Here is a 20268-nt window from a genome sequence, read left to right on the forward strand (position 1 = left end):
TGCTGGCTTGCATCGCCCTGCGTTTCTGGCTCCTCCTCTTCTCTGGTCCTGTTCTCCAGCGCTAGACCTCCGGGGCTGGCTGCGTGCTCTGGAATTAACCTTCAGAGAAATTACCTAATCGGATGTTTTTTCAGATCCCTTGAGCAAATTTGGAATGGGTGTAACACCCAGTGCGCAAGCTATATATGTACACACCCTAGATACGTCCTGCAATTGGATGTGCGTTAGCAAGTGAGACTACCTGATTTGCAAAGTAAACACACTCCTTCTGCATGCCTTTAAAAAGCTGTGTCAGTGCTGGTAAACCAACGAGGTGCCTCTCTTGAGGGTGAGTGGGAATGCTGAATGGAGAGATTTGCAGAAAATGTATTAATCCTGCCAGAAGTGCAGTAGGAAAATGCTCTTATTTCTCTGCTGTCTTGACAATTGCTTTTCTGTTTTTCTTGTCTGTCCTTCCCTTTGCATCTGTCCTCCTTTTTTTTTTTTATTTTATTTTTCCTTCTAGTGGGGAAATACTACCTTTACTTGTTAATCCTGTCTATAGCAAAGCAATCACTGAAGCAAGGAGAATTACTGTGTGATCTGATTCTTACACGCTGCCTACATGCTCTTCTGTACTCTGCATCTCATAGAAAGAAAGAGGAGTGCTGAGCCCTGCTACCGCTACACTGGTAATGTCAAACTTCTTCCTTTCAGCACAATACGTTTCAGTCATGAGTCTTGTGTCTTCACCGGTCTGTTCTTGTGTGTCTGAATGCACCAGAGTAGTGCTTGACTGAGGTCAGAAGAATTGTGTTTGTAAAAATGTCCGGTGTATAATGGGAGCCCGTGGAAAATATCATATATCATGCTTCCCGCCAAAACCCCAACCCAACACATGGAGTAGCAGTTTTAGGTTGTTTTTTTTTTTTTTCCCCAGTGTGAGATGAGAAATAAACAGCTGAATGCGGGTTTTCTTTTTTCTTTTTTTTTTTTTGGTAGCACCTGTTCGGTGACACACGAACCCGATTTCCTCAAATTAAAAAAGCAGTATTGAATTTGTGAAATCTCCTTTTTGTCCCATTCACTCCTGCAGTTGCCTTACGCGTTATCTTACGTGTTCGGCCACTGCCGCGGGGGACCCACCACCCCTTAAGCTCGAGCGAGCAGTAGCCTTGCGGTCGCGGTCGCCTCGCGCTGTCGGCGCGGCAGCCAAATGGCGAGCCGCTGCGCGCTCGGGTTTCGAAATGAGTTTTCTCGCTGCGAGTCCACCCTGTGCAAGGTGCCAGCGTGGCGGTGACCTCGTGCTCCAAAATGAAGTTTGGGAAGGAGAAGGTCTAGCGAGTCCCGCGACGGTGGAATTTTCCATGGGCCCCTGGCATCACCTGCAACATCCTCGGTGGCATTTTTCCCACGCTGTGTGTGCGCGTGTGTGCATGGAGGTGGCTGGGGCATCGCGCTTGTCCCGTCATTTCCCAGGGTGTAACAGAGTCCCTCCCGGCGCCCGCTGTTGCCGAAAGGAGTCGGGGTGACCCGCTCCTGGCTTTCCTGCTCCTGGAGCACCTTCCACGCCGGCAGGGGAGGAGGGAAGGGCCAGCCCTCCCTCCCGCCGTTCGGGGAGCCCCGGGGTTCCCGCGCCCTCGGTCCGGCTCCGCAGCGGAGCAGGGAGCGGGGCCGCGAACTCGCACGTGCTGCGGGGAGCCGAACTGGGAATCGGAAACAGGTGCTGGCTGCTTGCACTGAACCCTGACGCGAGTCAAGTGCCGGGATCAGAGCTCAGGGGGGAAAAAAAAAATGGCAGGAAAAACAAATATTAGTCTTAGCAAAAATGTGCTCGGACTACGCATTTGCTTATTGAAAGCCCAAAAGCGAGCTTAGAGGCCGCGGCGAGGGCTTGGCTGTGGTGTCGAAGCAGTGGTGCCGTGGGCTGCATCGTTCCTCAGGACGGTGCTCCTCCGTCAAAGCACGGCCCAGCCGATCCCCTGCCTGGTGACAAACGCCGGCACTCGGCGGGACCGACCCGGGGACGAGGCGCTGCCAAGCCGGGCGGAGGGCTGGAGGCTGGTTTAATTCTCCTTTTAAGTTTTAAGCTGTATGGGATGAGAGAAGTAGCGCTCGTGTTAAGTGTTTGCTGTGTTAACCGGTCTCTGCCTGCCGCGTCCGCATGCACCAGGCCAGCCGCGGGGCCTCTGCTGGAGATCAGAGGGGTGAAGTGGTGCGGAAACGTGGGAGGGTTCCCATATGGTAGCTGAGTGCTTAACTGCGCTCATAGCCCAGTCATTACATTTTGTTTTTTAAAACATTACTTGGGAGAGGTTAAAAATCCAACTCCTTGTAGCAGCATTAATCCCTAAGCATTGCTAAAAAAAATTACGATTACCTAGATGACTTAGAGTCTACCCAAGGGTATGGGATAGATAGGATTGAGTCTTTGCTGATAGCAAAATCAGTGGGAAGAGCTCTTTTTGCCTTTTTCATTATAACAATAGCAGCCAAAGGGTATAAAATGAAGATATTCTCCTCCCAGAGTGGGGCCAACAAGTGCTTTAAGGCTTGAGTGTATTGCCCTCCACAAAGTGGTCTCTGTGCCAGCACAGGGAAAAACTTCCTCTGGGGCAAGGAAGCCAGGTTTCAGGAGTGTTGCTGCTGCGAGAGCAATTGCTCTTTGGTTTGCAGCTTCATGGTAGCTGGAAAGCAAGTGTGAAACCTGGTGCTGAGAGAGTCCCTGGAAACCCCCCGCAAGCATTACTTTTGAGGACCAGCCTCTGGCGTGGTCCAAAAGAGTTTCGTTTGGAGTCAGATTTTTCCTGAGGGTGCTGGCTTTCCTGGGGCCTGTAGACTGGGACTGCAGGACGTGGGATGCTCTGCATCCGGGACTTGGTGGCCCCTTTGCTGACAAGGATATCCTCTGCTCCCGTGGCCTCAGCAGCTGTGCCGTTTCCCATCTTGCTCCTTTTCCCAACCCTTTTGTTCAACTTTGCTTCATTTTCTGTGCTCAAGTCTTCACTGCTCTTGCTTATGCATGATGAGGATCATCTTCCCACCACCTTAGTTACTGCATGAACTCTTTTATTTCAGGTGAGGGTGTTGAGAATTTGCTCAGATCCACCTCCACTAAAACTCACTCCTCCCTGTGAAGTCATTTAAGCCTGAGGCAGGTGCGGAATGCTTTTGAAAACCTTGGTTTGACACTCGCATGTTAAATCCTTCATTTGAAGAGTATTTGCGGTTGCTTCAAGAACCTGTGTTGTCTCTCGAGCCACAGATCCATTAACCAGTTTGGATCAATCAGTTTCCAAACAGATAATTTTTTAACCAGGCAAAACCATTCAGGGGAGGAAGTAAATTTGATGTTTTAAACTGCTGCTCTTTGGGCACAGTATTTTATCTATTCTTGATTTGCATCCAATGCCGGCTGCTCTGTGCCAGCTCTGGAGCGTGTAACACTCTTGCAAACCAACACGCTTGCACGTGTTCCTGGGCCCTGGAGCCAAGGGCAACAGGGGAATCCTTTGGCTCAAAATTGCTCTTAGGGTGTGGAGAGAGAAGGGTGGGTTGCGATAGAATAGGGAGGACTTGGTTGTTCTGTTTTCTTGCATCTCCAAGTGTTGCTTCCCGGTGGGCAAAAACTTCAGTTTCCTTCAGTAATGCCCCATGAATCCTCTTGTCCCTGCACTATTTTACCCTTGCAGGGGTTGGATTTGAAGCTGCTGTTGCAAGATCAGCTTCTGGGTTAGAAATACTTGGACTCAAACCACCAGTATTCTAGGATTTCAGGGTATGATTTTGTTGTTACTGCTTTTGAAGAGTACCAGAGTGATTAGAGAGCCCATACTTTTTCTCAGAGCCACGTGTGCTTTTGAAATGTTTCTCCCCCAGAGAGGCCAAACCGATTTCTCCTCAGACTCCTCATTGCTTGGGGAAGAGAGCGGAGAATTTCCATCCCAGGTCACTGATCTCTGCAGATCGCGTTGTAACTGTGCCTGGCCTGAGATAATTGTGCTCTGCTGTGGTATCAGCTTTTTCCAGGACCTTCACATCATGGTGACAGCCCTCCCAGTTTCTTTTTCTCATGAGGCTGTTGAATCCATGATGTCTGGCAGAGCAACCGTAGTCCTTCTCCCAGAGAGCACCTCATCCCAGTTCTGGCACAAGCAAATGAATTCAGATGTCACAGCCGTGCACCAAACAGGCAGCCCTTGCTTTGGGGTCTCCTGATCCAGTTCATGCACAACCTCACAGAGGCTGGTGCAAGCTGGAGTGGGAGTAGGAGCGAGCGGCAGAGAGTGAGACCTTGGCTTGTGGTGCTGCCGTGTGCTTCGCAAGTCAGATCTGGTGTGTGCTCAAGCATGTTATTGAGACCACAGGGTCTCAGAGCTGTGTGTGACAGAGCTTAGGAAAGAAGTATCAAAGACCTGGCCCAAAAAAACATTTCTTCCATGTTCCTTGTCCTGGGTGTAACCAGAAGCATTGCCAAGGTTTCCCTCCGTGTTGGTCATACCAAGGGTTTCTTCTTCCATGTGGGTTGTTTGGGTTGTCTCATTTTGTCTGGGTTTGTTGTTTACCTACACTGTTTTGGGAAGCACCAGCTGCTTGCCCCGAATGATCCCCCATTGCACCCTACCTTCCTCCTTTCCCACCTGTGGCCTTCACCTGAGACTGCGTCAGTCTAACCCCGCGGTCACAAACAACCCCCCCCCCCCCAATAAAATTAAATCCTGAAATGCCGGTGAGGGGGAAACCGCTCTGCACGAAATGCCCCATCTCAGGCGTGGGAGGTTTCGCACTGCCTCGGCTCTGTGTGGCTGGGGCTGACCCACGTATGGGGCCAGCCTCCTGGCCGGAGAGGGACAGCACCTGCTCCCGGTGCCACGGCCCAGCGGGGGAACCGAGTGCCTCCAGCCCCTGGTCACTCCCTGGCCGTTTCGGCTGCCCCCATGCGTTGTGACTTGGTCAGAGGTGGCTGTCCAGAGAACAGGGTCTGGGGAGGCTCGCTTGGGACGGCGATGCCGGACTCCCACGGTGGCCAGTCCCATGGATGCGGGCAGGGCACGCGGGCTCAAACTCGGTCCGTCAAAGGCGATGCACACCTGGTGTGGCAAAGCCGGCATCTGGCAACAGGTAAGAAACTGCTGACACCAACTGTTTAATGTAAGGTACTTAACAGTTTTTCTTTGTTTTGAATTAGGATGGAGAAGAAGAATTTAACCGTGCTAAACTGCTGAATATAGGATTCGCAGAGGCTTTGAAAGAGTATGACTATGATTGCTTTGTGTTTAGCGATGTAGACCTAATCCCAATGGACGACAGGAACACCTACAAATGTTACAGCCAGCCGAGGCACCTCTCTGTGTCCATGGATAAATTCGGATTTCGGTGAGATGCCTTTTGAAGGGGCATTTTGTTCCTAATATAGTCTTTAGCATTACATGGCAGGCACAGGATTACAGCATCCCCACCCACCATTGAAAGCCTGGGAAAATGTCTCTGGCAGAAGTCTGTCTTGGCATGCACGTTCCTGCAGGGAATGGATAGCTGCGAGGAGGATCAGTTGGAGAGGAGGAAGCGGGGAAAACAGAATTAAGCAATTTATTAAAATTCACAGCTCCTGAAAAATGAAATGTAGGGCTCGGGCAAACTACAAGCTGTCTTTTTACAGATAGCTGCGTATCTGTTGTTGTATTTCAAGCTGGAAGTTGGAAGACAGCTAGTGTTTCTATTCGGTCTGAATAATGAGACATTCTCACACAGTAAGAATTATTTGCAACTTTAAAAAGACTGCATCAGATGTTATTTTAAGAACAAAACCAAATATTTTTGTCTATTTGATTTTGGGCCACTGGGGGATCTGCCCTGGTATCTGAGGGCAATGCAAAACTAAATGCCTTTCAGCATACGTTTTGGTTCAGCAGACTGCTGCAAATGAAAGTGTGGCTTGCTTTTTTTTTTTTTTTCTTTTTTTTTTTTCTCTCTCCCAAATCTCCCAAGAGAAATTTAAAAGCTCATCTGTAAAGTCAATACCTGTTGTGACCCCATGTGGCCAGCAGTGCAAGAGGTATCGTGGAGGTGTTAGTGGCATGGCCCTCTCTGTGTCCCTACTCCAGACACAAACCCTGCTTGGAGCGGGGCTACCATCAGCACTTGATCAGGGCAGTTGCAGTTTTCTTCTTACAGCTAGATGAATTTGATTAAATTTAGAGCAAAAATGCAGGCCCCAAAGGTCCTTCTGCTTGTCGAAGCAGAACCAAGATCTGTGGTAGGTCCTGGCGGTTCCCGCGTGGGCCTTCTCTTGGTGCTGTGGGTCTGCACTTTTTCCATCCCTAATACCCCCCTGGTGAATCATCCCTGGTTCGAAGCGGGAGCTAATTGGCTTTGTGCGTGCGGTATTACCCTATCAATCAGCTCGTTTTGGGGTTGCAAACTTTCCTTGGGGGTACTAGCGAAAGCGCAGGCGAAAGGCAAAGCCGTCGGAAGCGAGCGCCCTGCCACGTCTCTCGGGGCTGACGCCTCGCCGAGTTGCCGCTCGGGGCCCTGGGGACGTCACGCGTTATCCACCCGCCCTGTGACTAGGTGTCGGGGATAACTTGCCAGTCTGTCCTCTGAGGGCAGTGTATTTCGTAGTAAAGATGGGGAAGAAAAAGTAAAAAAAGTATATTCCAGCCGTATTTGCGACCGAGCAGCACGGACCGTGTCGTTTGCCCCCTTGCGTGCGATACCCACTCGGTGGCGGGGGGACGTCTGCCTTTTCGCTCGCAAACCTCCTCCGTTAATGGCATTTTCTTGCTACTTCCAGGTTGCCTTACAATCAGTATTTCGGAGGCGTGTCTGCTTTGAGCAAAGAGCAGTTCACAAAGATCAACGGGTTTCCAAACAACTACTGGGGCTGGGGCGGCGAAGATGATGACATTTACAACAGGTGAGTACCCACCTCGACGCACGTCTCGCCGCAGCGACCTGGGTCCCGCTGGGCTTAGCCCCAGTGGGGAAAGTTCATGTCCCTCCTCGCCCTGCTGCTCCTCAGCCAGCCGCTGAGCTGGGTTTCGGCTGGGGCTGCACGGCTGCCTTCGCGCCCCGTGCACAGCCTGGGAGCACCCTGCGCATCCCCCTTTTACCATACGGGGGGAAAATGGGACCGGCTTTATGTTGCTGGTGTCCAGCACAGGTAGGAAACCGAGGCGGAGCGTGCCCAACGTGATCTTCCTGCTGGAGCAGAGCCTTTCCATTGCAAAGAGGGTGCAGCTCATTCCTGCCTGCGCCGGTGCCCGGTTTTGCAGCTTCCAGGATGTATCCAGGAATGGATCCAGCTGAAAAACAAAACACTCCCGCCCCCGCGCACCGCTTACTAATGCTGATTTGCCTAATGGGCTGAAACATTTGTGCCAGCGCGCTGTTTGGAGTGCAGCGCGGTGCTTCTGAATTTTCTAGCGTTGGCCGAAGGAAAGGGATTTCGGTCCCGGGGTGGGGCAGGCATGTCGTTCCAGGACCTCCGCGGGAGACGGAGGTGGGAGACGTTACCCACATGACTTAACGCAGTCTGATACGCGCCCCGCTCTGAAGTCTGGCAGTGGATGCCTTTGTACCCAGGAAGGCTTTGTTTGTCGAGTTTGAACCAGTCCTAAATAACACCACCGGCCTTTGTTTCCTACGTGGAACAAAGGTGAGCATACAATGCTCAGAATTGCGGAATAGGAGTAGGGTGTTTGCATAGTGTAGGTTGGACCCGTTAATGCCTAAGGATCAAGGGAGAGCATAGCTGTGGGGTTGGGTTACGTGCCCTGAAAAGGTAGGACAGTAACTTTGAGAAATTGTCATGGGAACTTGGATTTGAGGAGCTTTATTTCAGTTTCTTGACTGCAAAATGGACTCTTGCATGGTCTTTTGCCTGGACTTTATAAACTCTCCTGAGCTCAGGAGAAGTCTTCATAAAAATGCTTGTACCTTCCTGAGACAGCTGCAGATTTTCAGCACTTTTGTTTAATAAACCAAGTAAGAGACAACTTCTAGTGGGCCACGGCATTCAAAGAAAAGTGGTGGTCCTCTTTTTTCTGGCATTCTGGTTTTGAAGACTAGAAAGTGCTACATAAAAATGAAAAGGGAGGCCAAAAGAGGAAGAAATCGTGTACTTTTTCAGCCTTGGTGTCCACAATCTGTAGGTGTCTTGCTGCATGCGTTGCACACACAGATGAAGATGAGCTGTCCTTGGGCCCAGGGTCACTTGCTGCCTGCCCTGGACAACTTGGTTGGGCAGCACTGGAAGGGGCTGAGTTTGTCAGCCCACCGAACATCTCCGGTCCCTGGGGTGTCTGGAAGAGGGGTTGCTCATGAGTTGCGAGGAGGAAGCTGGGGAATTTTGAACATGAGGCTCAAGGGCAGTGATGATGCTTTAATACTGATCTTGTGAGCTGGTTTTTGTGACTGGCCTGGAAGCGCTTTTGAAAATGGAGCGATCGGTAGAACGAGCTGCAGGAGAAACTCTTTGAGCTGATGTGGCTGTCCCTGCCTTCTCTCTGCACATCCCATTTTCCAGCTTGGCTTTACTGCATGGGTGGGGAGCTGTTTTGCTGCCCATCCCTTCTACAGGGCCCCCAAAAGCCTGTGGAGTTGGTGGTGGAACAGCCCGCTTACGTAGCTCGTCACGGATGTTTAATGTATTTGTTTTTTTACAGGCTGGTATTTAAAGGTATGGGGATATCTCGGCCAGATGCAGTCATTGGGAAATGCAGAATGATTCGTCATTCCAGGGACCGTAAAAACGAGCCCAACCCAGAAAGGTGCGTGCATGAGGCTCTCTGCATCTTGATGGACAAATTCAAGTGACATGTCCTTGCTGCTCCAAAACACTTAGCTTTCTCTTGTCAGCGTGAAAGCCTGGTGATTGTAAGTCTACTACAATCTCCTCTTGCTGAGCTCTCCGTTCCCCCGGCTATGAATTGCCCCCTCCCCCTGGCCAATTTATTGCCTCATTACTGATCTTTCTTGCCACCCCCAGACTTCCCTGCTGCACAAACACCAGTTACCTTTTCTTTCCAAAGCATCCTACATGATGATACACATCACATTAAACTCCGAGCAATTGTTCCCAGCTTGTCTTTGGTGTTGAAAACCCTTGCTTTTAGTACAGACCTGAAAAAGGATCTGCGTGCCTACAGGCTTGGCTGTTTTTTCCGACTAAAAGCTATTCCCTCGGGGCCTCCTCAGACATGCGTGTGCCCGCTGCTCAGTCTGGCCAAGTCTGGGAGTTTTATGGGATCCGCACTGACGTTCAAGCTGATCTTAAAACACTAAGGCTGCAATCTGTGAGGCTATAAAAATGTGAAGCTAAGGTTGTTCAGACACAGTTCTCTCTCTTTCTCCTTCCCCAGGTTTGATCGAATTGCTCACACAAGGGAGACAATGAGCTCTGATGGCTTAAATACGCTATCGTACAAGGTGGTAAAAAATGACAAATACCCTTTGTACACAAAGATCACAGTGGATATTGGCTCACCAAATAGCTAACGTCACAGACACAAGAGAGACCTTGTGTATGTTGCCCAGGACATCTGGCCTCGCTGATGTTTAGTATCTACTGGTTCTTTTACAGTTGCAATGAAGAAGAAAAGAAGGCCTTTTCTGGCATGCCAAAGCCTCTCCAAATTGGTTGGACAAATGTATTTTTTTTTTATTCCAAACTTGACTTTACACAACTTTCTAGCTCTCCATTGTTTTGTAAGTCCAGAAGCTGTACGTAAGAGTTGTAAATATTTACTTTGCCAGATAATGGTGAAGCTGATATGTTTGCTACAGTGCTCCCGGTGTTAAGTTAATTGCTGGGCCCAAATTTTATTGATTACAACTGTGATGCATCAGCAATTACTGCCCATGTTATTCTGATGTTTTAAATTAGGTGGATGAAAACATTCCTTTTAATTTGTGCCTGGTTTTATTTTATGAAGGACTGTAAAATGCTGCTAAAATTGTACAAGTTTACACTTTACATTAGATTTTTTTTAATGGAGACAATAATCATATATTTTTCTCTAATAATGACCAAAACATACACCTTCTCTGTTTGTGTGCAGAGCAAGTTTTGAATAATATAGTCTAGATTCAATGAATGTAATATTTCTTCTAGTCTCAAAGGAGGCTTTGAGTGAGTTGAGCCAGAATTTGCCAGGGAGCTCTGTGTATTGGGTGAGAGCAACACAAATGGTATCTATTTTGTGATCTGCAAAACTGCTGGCTTCAGATAACCTTACTTCTGGACGTGATGGTGACTTTTTGCCTTAACACAACAAGATACTCGGGGCTTTTTTTCCTCTGTAGTAAAGACAAATGGGTTTAATTGCGTGATGGAATTTGCTGCCACTTGTTAACAGTGGTAAAAAGTTATCACGCTATTTAAACATTGTCTGAATCTTCCAAAAACAAATTTGTGCTTGCCAGGTTGTGCATAAAACTTGAATTCACTATTACTTCTGTTGTTGTAACATTTTAATACCTTTTAAAAGTAATTTGTATATCATAAGCAGTATATTTAATACCTGAGTAAACTAGGGTGCAGCGTAATAGGATGTTTCAAAGCCTCCTTTATCTTCAGACTAGTAGGCATTTTATGTGCATCATTATGTAAAAGCCATGTATTGTATTTGCTCTGCATATTTGTCCACAAGATATCCTGCAGTGCTGAGATGCTCGCAGGACAGCTGACATCCAGCTGATTTTTTTTTTTTTGTCAGAAGCCTGTTGTGACGTATGTCCTGTAGTGGGAAATTCCCTTTTAATTTTCTCCAGCAGTGAGGGACACGCACATTTTAGGGTGCTTATTGTCAGTGTACCAAGGCACCAGCAGAAGCTGTACGGACAGCCTGCTTTTCCTTCTTGTAGCTGTATGAAAGCCTCACGTGCTGATGCCCTTGGAGCTCCTTTAAATGATTTAAAACTCTCAGCCAAGACTGAGAACTTAATCCCTTTCCGGGTTTTGGTGAGTGTTTTGCCACCAGCTCTGACCACAGCAATTTGCACTTCCTTGGCCTGCGCTGAAGGCTATTTAAATCAGGGACACTTGATATATTGGGGATCACCTTCAGCGCTACCTGTTCTTTGTCATGACCTGAAGGTTTTGCCGAACTCTTGTGTTGCAGGGGAGGGGACCTGGGCAGGGGGATGAGGGTCTTGCTTTCCAAACTTGTCAGGCATGCTGGTTACTGCCTCCGAGTTTCTTCTTAGGCTAATAATGGCTCCAAGTAGGAACAGAAGCTCTAATTATTAGAGAACACTTGCCCGTTATGTCTCGTTTCTAAAACAAGCTTACCCGCCTCACTAAAAGGCTATTGCTAATCAAAACCACTGCTTCAGCCCTGCTGGGAGCTCGCGAAGGTGGGCTTGCCCATCTGCCGAGCTTGGCAGCAGGCAACAGCGAAGCTGGAGAAAGCAGGCTTGTGCTGATGAGCAGCTCTCTTCTGCTTATTGTCGCATCGAAAAAATTGCACCTGTTTGGCAAGCCAGGCTCCAACTCTGGCAAGTATAAAGGGGTACAAGAGTAGGATGCCTTACAGAAATTAGGTTAATTTTCTACCTGTAAAACCTTGGTGTAACTGTAGTCTGTGCCAATAACTAAGACACAGGTGAGGATTTTTTTTCAAAGGTGCCTTAGAAGCAGGGCCCCAGTTCCCGCAGGTGGCAGATCAGTACCAAAATTCATCAAGGCTCCACTGAAAATCCCAGGTCCCCGCAGAGATCACCCCCGATACCGTTCTGAGCCTTTCATAAGTTGAAGAGTTGGGACCTTCAACCATGTTCATGTCTGTCTGCTCTACAGACTGTGCAAAGGGGTTATCTGTCATATTTGATGTTTGTTTGTTTGTTTGTTTTTTCTTGCCTTATGATTTTCTGAAGATCAGAAAAAGTTAGTGTAGTGAGTTTTTGTTCTGCTGTATGCTGAAATAATTGAATATCATCCAGGTGGTATGAACACTGTTTATGGCTGTTGCAATCAAAGTTTTCTGCTAATGTGCCTTGAAAGAGGGGAGAAATGGAAACTGGAAAACCAGGAAACCTGAAAACCATTTTCAGCATGGAAACATTAGTGGTGCAAGAAACTGTCACTTAGTTTTTCTTCTAATGCTAAAGCCACAAGCCATTTAAAAGCTGAAGCTGTCTGTCCTTGTTTGTTTCACCCTTTGGTGCTGACCCATGATTTCCTGATCTCATTGTCCCTGTGTAAACTGTATATGTCAAACTTGTGAAACATTCTTGCTTCAACCAGGCCATGAAATTTCTCTCTCTGGGATTTTCAGGAGCCTTTGCTGCAGGAGTTGCTGTTACACAGAAATAAATTTTGACCATGTCCTACACTGGGTGATGTTTTTTCCATTCAAGTACTGGCAGCAACACTTAGTGATACTGTGTGTAAGGGTTCAAATCCAGAACAAATAGCTGCAAAGGAAATGCTAATGGTTGGTTTCTTTGGGATTGCTGTTTAGGATAGGAGAGGGTCCTGGCACGCAGCTTTTCCCCTGGATGTTACTTATTTACTGGACTGCTTATGGGTTTCCTAAAGATGGTTTTGCTTTGCATTTTTATCATTTATGTATCAACAGATGTATAATCTAATGTTCCTACTTTGCTGTCAATGTCAAATAAAGTATTTTCATTTACAATGTTTGGCAGCTTTACTCCGAAGAAACAGCCTTATCTGTCTGTTCTTTCTAGCTGGCCAGGTTTCTGGCTGGCGGGGGTGGTTGCCTCCTTGTCTTAACTTTCTCCAGCTTTTCTCCCCCCTCTGGCTGCCCCCCCAAGATGTTAGGGAAAGCATCTGTTCCCCTCTGTAAATCCAGCCCATCACTGTTGAGCAACAGCTGGACTAGAGTCAGTTTCTTTCTCAGCCCTGTGAACTATTTAGTGCCTTTAGATGAATGGATCCAAGACAAGAGGTTGACCACCTAGACAACACCGAAAAGCCTTAGGGTTGGTTCATTTATCTGTGGGTAGGGGGACAGCGTACAAACCCCACTTGAATCAGACGGAGGACACAAGCCCCGGGGCTGTCAGCAGTCTGGGGGATTTGGCTGGAGCGTCTGGAAGTGGAGAAATCATGCTGGGGAAACTGATGAAAGTGTGACTGCAAGAAGTTTGCCTGTGTTACTTGGCGCTTTTTCATGAAAACCGTTTCCATAGAGGAGATCTTTCTGGCTGCAAGACGGTGGCTAAGGCAGGCCAGTCAGCTTGAGGTCCCTGCTGCTCTCCAGAGAAGCGATCCCGTTCCCAGCTGGGACAGAGCTGGCAGTGCCTTGGGTGCAAGAGGATGTCCTGGGCAGGAGGGGGAAGCCCGGTCCGTGCCTGAACGTGTACCTTGGCTTGGAGGCAAGCTCTGGAGACCACATCCACAGCGGGCTCTGGAAGAGGGCGCTGACCTCTGCCTGTTTTGTTTCGTCAGTCGAGGGAAAGAGCCAGTCCCTCCAGGGCCAGCAGTGGGGGAGTGAGGGCAGCGCAGGATGTCACTTGGCAGGAGCATCATCACTTAGAAGTTACTAGCAGATGGATGGGTGGGTGCAGTAGGGGGTGTGGGTAGGGATGTGATGGGGGAGTGCTCTTGGTTCCTATGGCATCTTTCATTAGTTTTTGGACTCTCAAAGGCATTGCACAGGAATAATGGACTTTTTCTTCCCAGAGTTCTCTTTGTTGGGTGCCCATGGGCAGAAAAATGATCTGAGAGGGACATAAGAAAGTCGGGGGGCTCTTTCACTTTCTGCGACTTCTGTCCTCAAGAGTATCAAGCTATTCCTTCCCTCTTCTTCTTCAGAAGTGTACAAGTGGCCAAGGAAAGGGGCAGGAGTCACCCATCTCAGTGACTGTAAGAAGTCCCACCTGGGGTCCCACCATCTTGTCTCTTGCTGAAAAGCAGCAGCAGAGCTGAGAACTGTCGCTAGGATTTCACCCTTCTCTCCATCCTGGGCACTGTGTGTGGTCACCAGTGCTGCCAGACCTTCCCAGATCAGATCGGCATGCGTACTTGCAAAGGATCTCATTACTTTTTGTTGTTGTGAGAACATGTTTGCTCTAGCACAGTTTCCTTTCCCACCTCCAGCTTGACCTGCTTGCCAAAGACCAAGAAGGGTGAGCAGGGATCTCTGACGTGCATCATGGTTGTATTTACCCTGTTATACCTTCTGCTTTTCCAGCCTAAGGAAACAAAAGGGAGGCTGTTGTTAGAAGGAAAAAAGGACTAAACTGAAGCTTGCTGACCCCTTTCACCCTCTTGGAAGGAATCTGAAGTAGGCGTGCTTGCTCTTTGCTCTCACTCTGTATGTTTCTTAGTACAGCAGTGCTGGCACTGGATCTGTACTTATCTGCCTACGTCACGTTTGCGGGATGTCTATGCGCTTCGGGACAATGCACCCATATGAGACCTCTTTTTGTGTCTGAACTGAGACAACAGTTCTGCTCCCAGAATCTGTTTTATTTTCCCATTCACTGTTTTGAGTGTCGCTGCCAGCAAAACAGATGTTAGTGCACACAGACAAGATCTCTGCAGAGCCAGTGGTGACTGATTTCTCAAGCCTGGGCTAGATCTTACAATGAAGGAGCTGTACAGGGAATAGTGGGGACTGGGATTAAATTTCTGGCTCTGTCATAGGCTCCTGTAGAGGCTGTAAAGAAATCCTTGGACATCCAGACCCTCCTTGCTTTAACCTTGGGAATGGGCTAGGAGGAACATGAGAGCAACGAGAAAAGTCTGGGAGGACTGGAGTAAAGCCTCCCCTAGGATAACTGCATGTGTGCATAGCCTGTACTCCTTGGCCACAGATGATTTTAGTGATAAGTCCCCTGTTCTGAAGCCAGAAATGGTTCTTTTTGGTTAAGTGCTCATTTATCACCAAACCAATGCTTCCCTCAACACAAAATAGACTTGCATGTATTTCTAATCTCTCTCAAACTGGAAACCCTGAACCTGTATCTGAGGGAGGGGGTGATGTGTGTGGGCAACTCTGGTGATGGGTCTCCGGTCCAACCCCCTGCTCACAGCGAGGCTGTCCCCAGCATGAGGTGAGGGTGGCCGTGGCTTCATCTGAGTCTCGAGATCCTCCAAGGATGGAGACCCTCCCCACATCTGGGGCCCAACCCGGGGCTACACCACCTCCTGGGGAAGCATTTCCTCAAGGGCCAAACATGAACCTTTCGATGCTGCCATTTGTGGCTGCTGCCCCTTGTTATATCACCTGGTACCACCAGGAAGCGTTTGGCTCTGTCCTGTTTGCAACTGCCCTTGCAGCAGTTGTTGCTGCTGCTTGATCCCCTTCACCGCCCCTTTGCCAGACCAGGCAGGCACAGCCCCCCCAGCTCTCCTCACAGGCCTGTGCCCAGGGCCCTGCCAGTCTTGGCAGCTCTTTGCTGGCCCTTCTCCAGTTTCTTGAACTGGAGAGCCCCAAACCGGTTCCCAGCTTGGGGAGCAAACAGGAGGAACTAGAGAGCTCTGTGCAGTTGCAGGACTATGATCTCGCTGGGATCACGGAGACATGGTGGGATAGCTCACATGACTGGAGCACTGCCATGGAGAGATAAAAGCTCTTTAGGATGGACAGGCTGGGAAGGCAAGGAGGGCAGTTGACCTTTATGTGAGAGCAGCGGGACTGCATGGAGATCTGCCTGGGACAGACAATGAGCCAGGCTAGATGGGTCAGGGTTAGTGGGCAGACCAATGTGGGTGATGCCATTGTGGCTCTCTGCTAGAGAATGCCTGATCAGTAAGAAGAAATAGATGAGTCCTTCTTTAGACGACTGCAAGAAGCCTCACACTGGCAGACACTGGTCCTCATGGGGGATTTGAACCACCCCAGGGTGGACGGAGGGACAACACAGCAGGGTACAGGCAATGCAGAAGGTTTCTGGAGTGCATTGGTGACAACTTCCTAACTCAGGTGATTGAGGAGCTGACAAGGGGAGGCGCTCTGCTGCACCTGATTATTATAAATGAGGAAGAACTGATGGGAGATGTGAAAGTCAGGGGCAGCCTTGGCTGCAGTGACTGTGAGATGGTGGAGTTCCTGATCCCAAGAAGAGGGACCGAGGCAAAAAGCAGCATGACTGCCCTGGACTTCAGGAGAGCAGACTTTGGCCTCTTCAGGGAACTGCTTGGAAGAATCCCATGGGAGACCATCTGGGAAGAAGAGGGCTCCAGAAGAGCTGGCTGGTATTCAAGTTCCACCTCCTCTGTGGAGTCTCCTTCTCTGGAGATATTCAAAACCCGCCTCGATGCAATCCTGTGCAACAAGCTCTCGGTGACCCTGCTTGAGCAGGGGGTTGGACTTAGACGATCTCCAGAGGTCCCTTCCAACCTCAGCCATTCTGTGAATCCTCCAAGTTCAAGAATGGTCCATCCTGATGAGCAGGAAATCAAGCAAAGGCGGCAGGAGGCCTGCACAGTTGAACAAGGAGATCCTGACTAAACTCAAACATAAAAAGGATAAGTACAGGAGGTGGAAGAAGGGACAGACAACTCTGGAGGAATATAGAGACACTGTCCAAGCATGCAGAAGTGGGCTTAGGAAAGGCGAAGACCACCTGCAGTTGGATATGGTGGTTGGCATGAAAGGCAACAGGGAAGGCTTCTGCAGGTACATCAGCAGCCAAAATAAGACTAGGGAGTGGCCCTGCTGTTAAATGGAAATGGGGCCATGGTGACAAAGGACATGGAGAAGGCTGAGGTCCTCAGTGCCTTCTTTGCCTCCATCTTTACTGGTCAGACCAGCCTTCAGCAATCCCAGGTCCCTAAGACTGGAGGGAAATCCAGGGCAATGAAAACTTACACTAGGTGGAAGAGGATCAGGTTAAGGAACATTAAACAAACAAACTGGACATGCACGAGTCCATGGGCCCTGATGGGATGCACCCAGGAGTGCTGAGGGAGCTGACCAATGTCACTGTGATGCCACTCTTGATTGTCATGCTGATCATGTCAGTCGGGGAAGATTCCTGAGGACTGGAAGAAGGCAAGTGCTACCCTTATCTTCAAGAAGGGCAGGAAGGAGGATTTGGGGAACTATGACAAGTCAGCCTCACCTTCATCCCTGGGAAAGTGGTGGAGCAAATCCTCCTGGAAACCATTTCCAGACATGTGAAGGACAAGAAGGTGATTGGGAGTAGTGAGCCTGGATTTATGAAGGGGAAATCATGCCTGACTAACCTGATAGCCTTCTGTAGTGAGATGACTGGCTGAGTGGATAAGTGGAGAGCAGTGGATGTTATTTATGTCAACTTTAGTAGGGCTTTTGACACTGTCTCTCATAACGTCCTCAGAGGAATTGATGAAGTACAGGCTAGATAAATGGACAGTGAGGAGGGTAACCCCAGGCACCAGTACAGACTGGTGGCTGACCGGCTGGAGTGCAGCTCTGTAGAGAAGGACACTGGGGTTCTGGTGGACACCAAGTCAGCCACAGACCAGCAGTGCAGCATCAGAGCAAAGGAGGTCACTGATATCCTGGGCTGCATTAGGCAGGTCATTGCCAGAAGGTGGAGGGAGGTGATCTTTCCCTCTGCTCAGCAGTGGTGAGACACATCTGGAGTACTGTGGCCAGTTCTGGACTCCCTAACACAAGAGAGACATGGACTTAGTCCAGCAAGTGAGTCCAGCAAAGGTCCACAAAGAAGATGAAAGGATTGGAACATCTGACATACAAGGAGAGACTGAGGGAACTGGGACGGTTTAGCCTGGATAAGAGAAGGCTAAGGGGGGGGGGGGGGCTCTCATCCATGTGTGTAAGCATCTGATGGGGGTGAGTAAAGAAGATGGAGCCAGACTGCTCAGTATGGACAAGAGGCAATGGGGTTTTACATATCACCAAAGATGGAGGCCCTACAGCCTCTGTGGGCAACCTGTTCAGTGTTTGACCACCCTCACCTTAAAAGAAAAGTTTTATTCTTATGTTTAAATGGAATTTCTTGTATTACAGGGAGCTCACTGCCCCAGGCTGCCGTTTCCCAGCTGTGTGATAGATACTGTGGCAAAACAGCCTCTTAGGAGCAGAAAGCTGGAGCTGACAGAGCAGCAGGAGGAAGTGGTCCCTGGGCAAAAGGGCACTGCTGGCTTGGTTGCCAAGAAGAGGCCTCCAGGTGATGCCAACAAACTTGGAGAAGCCTTCCAGGCAGGGCCTGGGAAAGAACACAGGGCCAAACCACTGCCTGTGTTTTCCAAACCCGCTTTGCGCTGTGCTCCAAAAGCCAAAGCTCCATGTGGCGTTCACCGCTGTGAGAGCGTCTGCCCAGCTGCAAAAGACAAAAAGGGAGAGATTGTAACGTTTTCCACGCTTGGGTCCAGCTCAGCTAGGGTTGGTAAAGGGACATTAAGCCCGTGTCTGGAAACGTTTCTTCCAGGAGTCCGTGGAGGTGCTGGCTGCTGGCATGTAGGACATGGCAATAAGAGCTCACTGACTGGATTTTTTTTTTTTTCTCCCCTCCCGCCTTCTCTTGAGAGGGAAAGAAACAGCTTGATCAAAAAAATGAGAAACACTGGCAGACTCCCATGCAAAACAAAGAAGGGCAGAAAAATCAACCATCCAGCAATACCCCACCGATCAAATGTACCAGTTTTCTTTCCAAACCACAAACTGAAATTAAAAAAAAAAAAACTAACTTGAAACAAAATACAAAAAAAAAGAAACCATCATCGCCAAATCCACTTCCTGTGGGATTTAGTGGTCATTCCCAAGGAAATACACTGGCGAGTCCTTGCAAGTAAAAAGCAGTGCTGATCAAGGGGGTTTTGGGTCACATCATCACTCTTTGAGCAGGACGTGCTCTATCAGACTGGGCAGAAACTTCTCTGCAATGTCTCTGGTAACTATTGTCCTTCTCGTTTCCAGAAATACTCTCAGACATCTGCAGTGTGTGAGCCAGAGAAGAGAATGAGCACTGGACAAAACCGGCTTTAAAGGAAAAAGGGAAAAGAGAGAATTTTTCTGTTGGTGGCCCAATTTCTTTGGAATTTCAGGCCGCAGCACGACCAAGGCAGATGTGACTTTGCAGGGGAGACAGTGATAAGCCCAGCCCAGGCACTGTGGTTTCCATGCAGTTTATGCATCCAGTCACAAAGCTTCGATGCTCGGGAAGCAGGTTTGAGGCAAGGAAATGAGACGTCTGTGTGAGGCCTTGCCCTGGTGCCTCAGACGCCAGTGGCAAAGATGAGGTGGGAAGTGAAGGTGAAAAAGGCCACAGATGCAGTCACTCTCGCAAAATGGCTAAGTTTTGCCCATTTCACGTGGAAATCATTGACTCAGAGAAGACGGAGCCAGACTCTTCTCGGAGGGGCACACTGACCAGGCAAGAGGCAGCAGACAAGTTGCAGCACAGAAAATTCTGATTAGACAAACGGAAAAAAACGTCCTCAGTGGAGGTGGAGCCGGTGCCCAGAAGAGTGGTGGGATCTCCAACCTTGGAGATATACAAACCTCATCGGGTCAAAGTAAGAGTGACTTGATGTGGCTTCGTATGTACGCCTGCTTTAAGCCAGGGGATTGAACAAGAGACCTCCAGAGGTCCCTCCCAACCCAAATTGTTCTAAAACACCATCACTCTTAAAAATTTGGTTGCTGAGGTGCCAGTTGACTGCAGTTTGGTTAACTCTACCTTCTGTGAACAGTGGGATACTACCTCTGGTATTACCAGAAACCCAATAAGAGCCAATTCCCCACATGCCGGTTGATATAACAGGCAAAGATCACCCAGATAACATGAGAGAGGTGAGCAGAAAGAAAGGTTTGCTCATGCAGGTTCACCCAGTGGCCTCAGAAACTGGGATCTCACAGAAATGAGAATTTCTGGTGGACAAGAAGCCAGGTGATGTGAAGTCAGTGAGGGGACAAACTTTTGTATGTATAGGACAGCTGAGCGGCAGAGTCAGTGGTGACAAATGCAAACTGCAGAGCTGCACCTAACTAACAAGACGCTCAACCTGACAGTTTGCCCTCTGCAAAATTAACTGGTTCAAAAATCAGCAAGTCTAAATCTCTCCCAGTGGCCCACCTTTGAAGGACTTTGCTAAGGAGTGTTCTGCCACACTGGTGTTATATTATAATGTCGCCCAAAACCATAATTAGTCAAACTGAGTTTATATGTAATAAGGCTTTATTGAGGGATTAGAGCATTAGATAGGGAAAACATGCAGAATTTGTGGGGAAAAGCACACACACACAAACACACTTGTGCTGCAGTCCTGGATGAATGACTGGCAGGTTCAGAAGGGTTTGCAGGCAGGCGTGGGGTGAGGTGGGCAGCTGGGCTTCTCGGAGGCAGCAGGGAGAGAGAGGCGCT

The 20268-nt window shown here is 49.0% G+C and overlaps 1 protein-coding gene across 1 annotated transcript in view; it reads left to right on the forward strand.

Annotated features, from left to right (window-relative positions):
* B4GALT1 (beta-1,4-galactosyltransferase 1) overlaps positions 1-12620 on the forward strand; it is a 28124-nt gene extending 15504 nt beyond the window's left edge. The window contains exons 3-6 of the mRNA XM_067316747.1: positions 5168-5355; positions 6773-6895; positions 8646-8750; positions 9342-12620. Coding sequence (XP_067172848.1) covers positions 5168-5355; positions 6773-6895; positions 8646-8750; positions 9342-9477 — 552 coding nt within the window. The 3' untranslated portion in view covers positions 9478-12620. The remainder of the gene's footprint in view (positions 1-5167; positions 5356-6772; positions 6896-8645; positions 8751-9341) is intronic.
* Positions 12621-20268: the final 7648 nt, after the last annotated feature.

Source organism: Apteryx mantelli, chromosome Z (assembly GCF_036417845.1).
Source record: "Apteryx mantelli isolate bAptMan1 chromosome Z, bAptMan1.hap1, whole genome shotgun sequence".
In the NCBI taxonomy this organism is placed as follows: Eukaryota; Metazoa; Chordata; class Aves; order Apterygiformes; family Apterygidae; genus Apteryx; species Apteryx mantelli.